This window comes from Trichechus manatus, unplaced genomic scaffold (assembly GCF_000243295.1).
Source record: "Trichechus manatus latirostris isolate Lorelei unplaced genomic scaffold, TriManLat1.0 scaffold00048, whole genome shotgun sequence".
Lineage (NCBI taxonomy): Eukaryota > Metazoa > Chordata > Mammalia > Sirenia > Trichechidae > Trichechus > Trichechus manatus.
Window position 1 is genome coordinate 5,953,499 of NW_004443984.1, and position 12,204 is coordinate 5,965,702.

Consider the following 12,204-nt stretch of genomic DNA (forward strand, 5'->3'; position numbering starts at 1 on the left):
ATCTAAGATGCATCAATTGGTCCTAACCCACCTGGAGTAAAGGAGAATGAAGAACACCAAAGTCACAAGGAAAGCATTAGCCCAGGGGACAGAAAGGGCCACATAAACCAGAGATGTCATCAGCCTGAGACCAGAAGAACTAGATGGTGCCTGGCTATCACCAATGACCGCCCTGACAGGGAACACAACAGAAAAGTCGCTGCTGGAGCAGAAGAAAAGTAGGGTGCCGAACTCAAATTCTAGTAAAAAGACCAGATTTAATGGTCTGAGACTGGAGGAACCCCAGAAAACATGGCCCCTGGACTCTCTGTCAACCCAGCACTAAAACCATTCCCGAGGCCAACTCTTCAGTCAAAGATTAGACGGGACTATGGGACATAAAATGATACTCATGTAAGAGTGTGCTTCTTCTTAGCTCAAGTAAATACATAAGACTATATGGGCAGCTCCTGTCCAGAGGTGAGATGAGAAGGTAGAGAGGGTCAGGAGCTGGTTGAATATACACGGGAAATCGGGTGGAAAGGAGGAATGTACTGTCACAGTATAGGGAGAGCAATTAGGGTCACATAACTATGTATAAATTTTTGTATGAGAGACTAACTTGAATTGTAAACTTTCACTTCAAGTACAACAACAAAATTGAAAAAAAAAAAAGAACTGAAGAAAAGGTTTAAACATAGAAGAAAACAATTCTTTGGTGGTTACGAGGGCTGGGAAGGAGGGAGAGGGTTGTTCACTAACTAGACAGTAGACAAGAATTATCTTACGTGAAGGGAAGGACAACACACACTACAGGGGAAGTCAGCACAACTGGAATAAACCAAAAGCTGAGAAGTTTCCTGAATACAACCAAGAACTTCGAGGGACAGAGTAGCAGGGACGCGGGTCTGGGGACCATGGTTTCAGGGGACATCTAGGTCAATTTTGGGGGTCAAATTTTGGAAATGGCATTTTATGAACATTTACACACAAATATCTTCAATCCAACAAAAGAGCTAAGAACTGCAACGTAACCAAGTGGCATCTTTGAGTGGGTTAAGATCACATGAGAATACAGAAAGAGACAGCTCAAACTAGATCACATGCTGAAAATGCACAGAGAAAAATACACAACTCAGCACATTCACACAAAGCTGGGGATGCTAAATAAAACAGCTTACTCATGAGAGAAAATACATACTTTGGCAGAAACATATTAAACAGTTGAGAGATAAGATCAGGTAACTCAACGCTCAATCATTTTTTTGTGTCCAGAAATTAGCCTATACACTCAGTCATCTTACAGTTCTTAAAAAAACACAATTTGGGGATTTCCATTTAGAAAAGAACACAAAATGCTGCAAACTCACAAGAGACTTTAGAAAGTCACAACTGCTAGTGAAGAAAAGATTTTTTCTAAGAAAAAAATCTAAGAAAACAGGTGTCTTCCTACAACACACAAATTCTAAAGGACTGAGCCACACATCCCCACCACCTATCTCTAAACCAGAAAAGCAAACCCACTGCCGACAAGTCAATTCCGACTCATAGTGACCCTATAGGACAGAGTAGAACTGCCCCGTAGTGGTTCCAAGAAGTGCCTGGTGGATTCGAACTGCCGTCCTTTTGGTTAGCAGCCAAACTCTTAACCACTAAGCCACCTGGGTTTCCACCTATCTCCAGGGTATTTTATTAACACACCCACCGGGGAAGGGCCTAAATATTAGCTGTAGCAAAACGCATGTCATTTAAAAAAGCAAATGTTTGCTTCAAAGTGTTTCTAAGACTGAAGCAAAGCAGAATAATAGTAATAGTGAGCATTTATGAGTGGCATTATGAGAGGCAGTGTAACACTGCAGTTAAGAGCAGTGTCTCTGGAGCCAGACTTCCTGGGTTTAAAGCCTGGCTCTGTCACTTATCAGCTGTGTGCCTCTGGCAAGTAATTTAACCTCTGTCTCAGTTTCCTCATTTGAAAAATGGGGATAGTGATAGTTCTTACCCCCTATAGCTGATGTGGAGATTAAAATGAATCAGTTCTAAGAGATGCACTTTTTTTTTTTAATTTTACTAAGGAAAATTTCAAACTTAGACAAAATATAATGATCTCCATATACTTAACACTCAGTTTCAATAATCAACATTAAGCTGATCTTGCCTATCACCCCCCCTTTGTCTTTACTCAATATTAAAGCAAATCCCAAACAGTACATCATTTCACCCATAAATACTTTAGTATGTTTCTCTAAAAAGTTAAGGACTTTCATAGCCTCCACCAGACTGAGTCCAGCAAAACTGGATGATGCCCGGCTACCACCACTGACTGCTCTGACAGGGATCACAACAGAGGATACCAGACAGAGCTGGAGAAATATATAGAACAAAATTCTAATTCACAAATAAAGACCAGACTTACTGGCCTGACAGACTGAAGAAACCCCAAGAGTATGGCCCCCGGACATCCTTTTAGCTCAGTAATGAAGTCACTCCTGAGGTTCATCCTTCATCCAAAGATCAGACAGGCTCATAAAACAAAACGAGACTAAAGGGGCACACCAGCCCAGGGGCAAGGACTAGCGGGCAGGAGGGGACAGGAAAGCTGGTAATGGGGAACCCAAGGTCGAGAAGGCAGTGTGTTGACATGCTGTGGGGTTGTTAACCAATGTCAAAAACAGTATGTGTATTAATTGTTTAATAAGAAGCTAGTTTGTTCTGTAAACTTTCATCTAAAATAGAAAAAAAAAAGGACTTAATTTAAAAACAAAACCTATGATACTATTTTACATTAATTAACAATATTAACAATTCCTTAGTATCATTTAACACCTAGTCTGTGTTCAAATTTCTCTGATTTAAGACTCCCAATTTAACTTTTCTGGTGTGTCAATGGTATGTTATAGTTCAACTGCCAGCGTTTTTCCCCTTATTAATAAAATAACGGTGCATGTTACAATCAATGATATCTGAGATTCAATAAAGTATAATATATGTAAAGTGCTTAAAACTGGGGGCTATGTATGTGTCTGTACCTGCCTGCCCAAAATTGAGCATTTACCATGTTCCAGACCTATTCTAAACTCTTTACATGTTATAATTCACTTAATTCTCTCCTCAGTCTTATGAGGTGTGTACCATTACTATTCCCATTTTACACATGAGAAAACTGAGGTGCAGAGAAGACAAATAATGTCCCAAGGTGACACAGCTAGCAAATGTCCAATCAGAATCTGAGCCCCAGCAGTTTATTCCAGAGCCAGCCTACACTTTTTTAAAAAAAAACTACAGAGCCTATACTCTTAACCACAATACAACATGAACGTTTAGTCTTCTCAAGCCAATTCATCCCAAAAGTAAATGAGTCTCCAAAAGCATCTCTGAATCACACCTACTGTTTTCTTAAAATGGTTAAATATGTGGATGAGTTGTTTTCAAATTCATGTTTCTAACATCCAAAAATGGTGTTAATTTCCTTTCTCAAATCTCCCTAAAATCCATTTAAATTGCTCATTTTTCCAAATGAAATTTCTGTATGTACCGTTCTTTAAATAAGAACTTTTTGAAACTGGTATTGCAAAGAGTGCAGCTAACCACAAGATACCACTTCACTTACTCTCATCATCTGACACTTACTCTCATCATCTGACATGTTTCTCCAGCACTCAAAAAACTGTTTTCCCCTTCTTTTAGAAGTAAGGTTAATTGTCAAAAAGAAAGTGCTATCTCTGGTGGCAACAGAGCCAGTGTTGCAAGAGGTGTACAGAACTTTGTTATCTAAAAAGGCCATGCAAGTGCAGATGAAAAAATTCCATGTCAACAAACACACACACAGATTATTACTGTGTGAAATGGCAAGGAGAAATTTTGACACTAACTTCAACAACAGAATCTATAAAGATCCTTCAAGAACTGCAGCTGAGTTATTTTAAAAAAAAAAAAAAACTGCAAAGTCATCAACAACTGACATTTATAGGATGGCCTCTGAATGAATGGTGCTGGAGTGAGCACTGAAAAAAGAGATAAGCTGTTGGCCCTGAAGATGCTTAATCTAAAAAAGTCGTTAACTCAGGAAGAGATAAGTGAATTCATATATAGAATAAGAACAAGACCAGGAAATTTAAAAAATATAAAAAACACAGTCAAAAGAAAAATGATACTCTTTAATAAAGTGCTACCAGAGAAAGAGAATGACTAGGAGCTTAAGGGCCTAAGCCCTTGCCACTTACAGTCTCATCTCAGAGGGATGTGATTCATCATCGTCTCCCATTATAATGATGCCTTTGAGCTTGACATTGCCTGTAAATCTGCCAGAAATGCAAGAGATGGTTGTCAACCTGGACTTGAATCCCTTGAATTCCCCTCTCTGGACTTCAGTTTATTCACGGGTTGGGTTTTACTAGATAATTTCTAAGATCCTGTCTACCTCTGGAATTCTACAATTCTAAGAAATTTACCTCGACTTCTCAGTTATCTTTCAACAAATACATCTGTTTCCAGTCTGCACCAAAAAACCTATGAAGCTTACCTCCTCAAACCCACCAAACCCCATTTATGGAAACATATGTACTCTTGACACAACCAATGAATTAATCCATCTGACTAGGCAACTGGGTATAGCCTATTTAACCCGAGGCAGGCACTAAGGAGATACTTACGGAATATTAAACAGAAGCTCTTCATCTGCATCACTTTCAACAAACTGGTAGGGGGTGGGGAGTGGGGAGGAGAAAGCAACAAATATTTGCTGAGTGCCTACAATTTCAGGCATCCTCCACGCTGTTCTAAAACTGTGGTGCAATGCATATCGTCAACCTCCCTCGGCTTTCCAGTATTTAACTTTAATTAGCCTTATGGGGAACTTCCAGGGTCCACCAGCTTCCTGAAGCTGTGTGCAAATATCGGTGCCTATGTTTATTTTTCTGGGGCGAGGGTTCACAGCTTTCAAATGATTCTCAAAGGGGGCTGTGGCCCTAAAATGGTTAAGAACCTGTGTTCTAAATAGGATAACACCCTTCGTCTTCCTGGTCTGCTCTTCATCAGGTGCTATGATCAGGCAGCCACTGGAACCAGTGATCAAATGGAAGGGAAAACGCCCTCAGGCTATCCTTCCACACAACCTCCCACAGCCCTGGAACAGAGCTGTGTAAAGCCGACGCGCCCCTTTCCTTCCTGGGGCCTCAGTTTCCCTATCTGCAAAACAAGGTGACTCTACCGTATTCGTCTCCCAAAGGGCTGGCGGGAGATGGGCACGGGAAAGCGCTTGGCAACCGGGCTGTCGTTATTTTTAACACCACGAATAAGGCTGGCAGAAGACTGGCGGCCAGAGGCCCTGCGTAGGTCCCCGCCTCTCCCGCCCACCCCGGGCCCCGTCAGGCCCACCTTGGAGCGGTCGGTCCGCTCCTCCCACGGCTTGAAGACGCCGCGGCCGCTGCCCTCGCGGCTCTCGTTGAGGCACTGCAGCCGCTCTAGGTCGATGCGCAGGTACAGGCCGTAGGCCAGACCGCGCTGCTCGGGTGGCTCCTCCCGTTCGGCAGCGCACTGGCAGCCGCCCCCGCCGTGGCTGTGGCCGTGCGACATGGCAACGCCGCCGCCCGCCGGGCCCCTCGACCCCACCGCCGCTGCCGGGGCGCTCGCTCCACTCCAGCCGCCAAGCGCACCGCGGCCGCCTTGGCCGCCGCGTCATAAAAGGCGCCCCAGTAAGGCGCATGCGCTCGGGGAAGGGGGGTGGGGCTGGGAGAGGATTGACGTTTGACGAGCGCCTTTCGGATGCCAGAGAACTGATGTTGTCTCTTTGATGTTAGAGATGCATGCTGCTACTATCCCAGCTTTATAGATATGGAAACTGAAGGGCAGAGAGGTTAAGCTGGTGTTCGCAGTAACTGATGGGGCTGGAATTCGATACCTGCTCCCCCTCCGCGAAAGTCTATGTTCTTTTCTTTTACCATCACGTTTCTTTGGCAGCTGGCCAAGGGAAGGGTGCGGAATGATGAAGGCCCCGAAGGGCAGGGAATACACCGTTATCACTGCCTCCCAAGTGCACGTTTAGGGTTTAGAGCGCAGACTCCCTTTCCTGGCCAGTGCCCTGATAGCGGGCTTCGAGGTTGGGGAGTACGGGCTTTGTGGACGGCCAGATCTCAAGACAAGTCCTGGGTCACTACTGACAGTGGGACACTCTGAAAAAGTAACTTCCGCATTCTGAGACTCCGCTTCCTCATCTGTAAAGTGGGAATAATGATACTTTCTATTCATAGGATTACAGTGAGTATTAAATGAAATAATGCACAAGAAGAACTCAGCACACTACCTGACACAGGGTAAGAATTCAGTAGATTTTGGTTATTACAATAATTACTATTTCATTTTAGTAGTGGTCTTGGAGTCAGATCTTGGTTCATATTCAAGCATTGCCACTTACTAGCTGAGTGGCCTTGGGCAAGTGACTTAACCTGAGTCTCAGTTTTCCTCCTGTGAAGTGAAGAGATTGGACTAGACGACTGTTGAAGTTCCCTTCCCTGGGATGGTTCAGAGCAGTTTTTTCGAATGGCTGATTGCGACCCATTAATAGATCTTAAAATCTACTCGGAGGATTGTGACTGGCATTTAGAAAATAAAAGAGAATACAATTTTTTAAATTCCAAAATGTATTACACATTGTAAATCTCTATTTATGGAAATTTTTGAGTTTTGAGTGCAATGTAAAAGGTTTTCATATCATGGATTGTAGTCAAAAGAATTGAAAGCCACCGTTTCGAGTGGAACTGATTCTGTAGAAAACGTTCGTGCTCCCTGGATGGGAGGAAGAGGTCCCTGGGTGGTGCAAGAGGTTTGCAGTCAGTTACTAAACGAAGGTTGGCATTTCGAACCCACCCAATGAGCGGCACCACGGAAAAGGCTGGTGATCTGCTTCCATAGAGATTGCAGCCAAGAAGACTCTATGGAGCAGTTCTAATCCGTAACACGTGGGGTTGCCAAAGCAATGGATTTGGCTTTTTGTTTTGTTTTGGATGGGAGGAGAAAAGATAGAAGGTGCAGAGAGAGTTATGGAAAACTGTATTCCCTGCGCTTCACAGGCTGTATCTTTCAAACACTCTTAACATCTGGCCCTGGAGTATCCGGACTGGGGGTGGTGGAATACAAACCAAACTACCCATGTGTTCAAGTTCTATTCAGAAATAGTTTGATGTCCTAGTTCAGTTCTTTGTGAAATAGGCAAATTCTCGTTCCTGCCTCAAAGTAGCTCAATGCTATGGATTATTCCTGCTTTCACATAAGGGGCCTGGCTCACAGCAAACGCTTAGTAAATGCTTGTTTAATTGAATGATACACTCAGCAGCCTTTCTTTGGAAAGACCATGTCACACTGCAGGACCAACACAGGCCTTACCCAGAACATCTACTCACTTTTGGCTTCTCTTCTGTCACCAGGCAAATGGATTTGGGGGTATGAAGAGAAGGGAATCAGGACTGTGGTCCTGCTATCCCCCCTTGTATCACCTTGCAGTACAGAACTCTGAGAGGTCCCGAAATGTGAACCAAACCTTCCAGCTCCTTGTGAGGGTTGATTTGTCAAGATAGCAGAATAAAACATATTTTATTTAACAGTTCATTTATAACTTTTTAAATATGCCTCCATTTGTACTCTTGCCCTGGTCCCATAAATATTAAGGGCGGCTTGCTAGGCAAGATTTGTCATATATAAAATGGGAATAAGAAGAATTCCTACTTCATAGGGTTTTATTATGAAGGTAGTACGAGATAATGCATGAAACGTGTTTGGTACAGTTGGCTCATATAAAAAGGGTAAATGGTGACTATTACTATTGCCAGGACCAAGACTGTCAGTTCAATGCCCCCCTCTGGTTGGATGGAAAACTGCAATTGCTAAGGGGGTTGGATTTGGAAGGAGACCAAGTGTTGCAGGGTGGCTTAGCTGTGATCTGGAATAATGCCTTGCACCCTTTGCTTGTTGTCCCTTCTCTGGTACTCTTGTGTTGAGGACAAATGTGATTTCTCACTGACTTCTAGGACTGCCTTGGGCGGGTGGGAAAAGCTTATCACTTTTTTTCTTTTTCCCATTCCATCTGCAACATTTCTGTACAACAAGGACTGCTGAATTTGTAACCATCTACCCTTCTCTCCTGCCTCAGCTGGGCTGAGAGATACAAACTGGTTTCTGGTTACTTTTGGATGTTCCTTTGTGGCAAAGGTATAGTATAGTAATAGAGAGTACAGTCATGCATTGCTTAACATCCACGATACATTCTGTGAAATAGGATGTGATGTGATTTGGACATTGTGCGAACACTGTATTATATACAAGCAGTACGCGAATTTCAAGTGAGTTCCGTTCCTAAGTCTGTCTTTAAGTCAAATTTGTACGTAAGTTGAAACAGTTAGGTATGGTTCATACCTAATGTCAGTTAGTCAAATGTTTGTCTTAGTATACACCCACTCCTCATTTATCGACATGGTTACATTCCAAAGATCAGGTTGTTACGTGAAAATTGGCATTATGCAAAAATGGAGGATGACCACGTCAGATCACAAAATGGAAGATGACTGCATCATTACACAACTGCCAGATTACCTCATTACATAACTACCAAACTGAGAATCATGGCCCAGCCAAGCTGACACATACCCTTAACCATCACAGCCAGCATTACTCTCGCCTCACACCTTGGCATTCATTACTGCCAGATGTACATCATTAATGTGGAACTCTTAGAAGCAGAAGGTAAGCCTGGGTCCCTGAATGAGGATGACGTGAAGCAGAGCCCCCATCAGACCCATGATGGGCATGTGGTGTGAGCAAGAAATCTTTGTTGTTTCAAGGCACTGAGATTTGGGGGTTGCTACTGCAATATAACTAGCCCAGGGTTCCTCAACCTCAGCACTCTTGACATTTTGGACTGGGTAATTCTTTGTTGTGTGAGCTGTCCTATGAATTGTCGAATGTTTAGCAGCATACCGGGCCTCTCCCCGCTAGAAACCAGTAGCAACCTCCCCTCCAACTGCAACCAAAAATGTCTCAGACGTAGCCCAATGTACCGTGGGGGCAAAATCACCCCCAGTTGAGAACTACTGCCCTAGCCTCTCCTGATTAATACAGAATTGGATTATCCTGTCAGTCCTAAACAAACCTCACTTGGACATGATTTTTGTTTGTTTTAACGTGCTGTTGGATTTTGCTTGCTAATATTTAGGATGGTCACATCAATATTCATGTATAAGAGTGGTCTGTAATTTTCTTTCTTGGTGCGATCTTTAGCCACTTTCAAGCTCAGTGTTATACTAGCTTCAATAGCATTTTCCTTTTTCTTTGCTTTGGAATAGTTTAAATGGCATTGATATTATCTGACTGTTAAAGTTTGGAAGAATTCCCCTGTGAAACCATCTTGGGCCTGGAGCTTTCTTATGGAGAAGGCTCTGTAACTACTTTTCTCTATTTCCTTTATGATAATTAGTCTGTTTAGATTTGCCACCTCTGTGGGGTCAATTTTGGTAAATTGTATTTTTTCTAGAAAATATCCAAATGCATGAAATAGGTTTTCTATATATTATATAGAGTTGTGGCATAGACTTTTGAAAACTGGAAAAATTTCACATAAAAACCTAGATTTCTGTCTTTTCTTTAAAACCAGAAGGTGTGACAACACTGGGCCTTACCTTCTACCTGGATATGACCAGGTGCAGCTGTGTAAACAGCTCACGTTTTCCTTCTGGTTCCACCACTCCCCATTGTCTGGTATAAAATAAACCCTGGTATTTGAGTTTGTGATAAAAAGAAACTTCATAGAATTTGCCTTCTTGGAAGTTGTTAGGGGCTACAGTGTAAGAGGCCTGAAAGGATAAGATAGAAGTGCAAAACCAGAAGAGTTAAATTAGCCCTGAACTGGGATAGCAGGGGATAAGATATCAGTTATCAGAAAGGACTTGCTGACCTCAAAATAGCTCTTAGCTTGTGACCCTAATGCTTGAATTTCCAACAATAGGAAACACAACTTTTTCCTTTCATTCCACATTTAGGGGGAATGAAGGAAGGACATCGAAGTTTATTGCACTCCTTCTCTCACTGAATCCTTACAATAATTTCTGTGGGGTGTTATTTTTATCCTGTTTTACTGATGAGGAAACTAAGGCTCAGAGAGGTGTCACGTAGCCAGTGAGTGGAGGAGCCAGGATTTGAACCTGGGTCTGATCATTCTGAAGCTCGAGCATGATTTTCCCACAACACTAGGTATTCTCAAACCAGGCTGCTCATCAAACTCATTGGGAGGTATATAAAAAAGCACGAACCCACGCTTCAGCCAAAGATTAGACAGGCCCATAAAACAAAACGAGACTAATGGGGCACAACAGCCCAGGGACAAGGACTAGAAGGCAGGAGGGGACAAGAAAGCTGGTAATAGGGAACGCAAGGTCAAGAAGGGAGAGTGCTGACATGTCGTGGGGTTGTTAACCAATGTCATAAAATAATGTGTGTACTAACTGTTTAATGAGAAATGATTTGTTCTGTAAACCTTCATCTAAAGTACAATAAAAAGAAAAAAAAAAAAAAAGCATGGACCTCCAGATCCTACCTCTGACCTATTCAGCCAGATTCTCTGCAGCAGGGCCCAGAAATCTGTATTTTAAACAATTATTTGTGCAGTTGTTTGATTGCTGTCTCCCCTACTGGATGAAAACTCCATGAGGACAAGGGCCATGTCTGCCTTATTCAGTGACACACAAATATTTGCTGAGATCCCATCAGACCCAATGTATAAGCTCCTCAGCCCTGGCCCATGGACCAGCTGGAAAGAGCAATTACAATATTTGCGGCAAGTTCTCTGGAGTGGTAGTTCTCAACCTTCCATGAACATTTGAAGAATTATTTGGGTTACTTATTTTAAAAAAAGAAAGAAAAAAAAAGCCTACTCCTGGTTCCCAACCCCAGAGATTCTATGCTTGAGAAACGCAGGTGTAGCTAGGCAACACACAGGGACCAAACTTTTGATGGCTGGAACCTTCCCCTTAAGTTTTTGAAAAGGCTGAGAGACAGTAGGCATCACAGAAAGAGAAGTCTGGGAACCTGTGAAGACAAAGTACCTACTTTACCATTTATCCAAAAACCAGGGAGAGGCTCAAGCGGACGAGAAGCCTTAGAACAGAAACCCTGGGAAGAGGGCATCTTGCCAAGGTGATGAGCCAGGTAGAGGATTTTCTGCTGGGCATGAGTTACATGCAACAGGCAAAGAAATCATTCTCAAAACTATGGCCTTGGCTCGGGGATCTTTTTTCATTGCTTTCTCTACCTGTGGAGGCCAGCTTTGCTTGCAGAAGCCTCACATTGGGGATGTGTGTTTGTGTATGAGAAGGTTAATGTAACTAAGAGCATGTGCTTTGAAGTCAGGCCAACACAGCACTGTTCACTGATGGTGTGACTTTGGGCAAGTTCTGAATCTGTGCATGTTTCCTCTTCTGTAAAATGGGGCCATCACTTCCTACCTTGTAGGATTGCTGATAGTCAAGACCATGTGTATAAGGCAGAATGGTGGCTGGCATATAGTAGGTGCACAGTTACCCCTGACTGTGAGCTCCAGCCTTAACTGTATGTTACTCTATATCCCAGGGTCTAATACAGGTTCTAATTTGGCAAATGTTAAATTAATGCATAAGGGACAAAGGACTAAACTGCAAATTCTGGGTAAAGTCATCCATCAGATATCACATCCCGTAATTGCCTTCAATGCATAGCAGTTTCTAACAGCGAGAATTAGATTCTGAAAAGAATCAGGAAAATCAAGCCCAAATCAAACAAGAATGCCCTCTTTAGCAGGGAAAGGGGTGTATTAGTTTTCTAGGGCTGCTATAAATAGCCCTGGTGGCGCATGGTTAAGTGCTCGGCTGCTAACCAAAAGGTCAGGGGTCGAACCCACCAGCCACTCTGCGGGAGAAAGATGTGGCAGTCTGCTTCCATAAAGATTTACAGCCTTGGAAACCCTATGGGGCAGTTCTACTCTGTCCTATGGGGTTGCTATGAGTTAGAATCGACTTGCTGGCAATGGGTAGGGCTGCTATAACGATGGCTTATAAGAACAAAACTTCATATTGTCTCACAGTTCTGGAAGCTAGAAGTCTGAATTCAGGGTGTCAGCAGGGCCGTACTCTCTGAAGGCAGTAAGGAAGATCCTTTCTGATCACATGGCTGTTTTCCCTGTCTCTCTCCTCTTTTATAGGACACCACTCA

The 12,204-nt window shown here is 43.0% G+C and overlaps 1 protein-coding gene across 2 annotated transcripts in view; it reads right to left on the bottom strand.

Moving 5' to 3' along the window:
- The window catches only part of PITHD1 (PITH domain containing 1), a 10,980-nt gene extending 5,339 nt beyond the window's left edge, over positions 1-5,641 (bottom strand). Inside the window, exons 1-3 of one of the 2 annotated variants that reach the window (XM_023732111.1) lie at positions 5,353-5,641; positions 4,629-4,672; positions 4,200-4,277 (exon numbers count right to left, since the gene is read on the bottom strand). In XM_023732111.1, the coding sequence (XP_023587879.1) occupies positions 4,200-4,277; positions 4,629-4,672; positions 5,353-5,550 (320 nt within the window). In that variant the 5' untranslated portion in view covers positions 5,551-5,641. The remainder of the gene's footprint in view (positions 1-4,199; positions 4,278-4,628; positions 4,673-5,352) is intronic. The other variant, XM_004377127.2, reaches the window with a different exon arrangement.
- Positions 5,642-12,204: the final 6,563 nt, after the last annotated feature.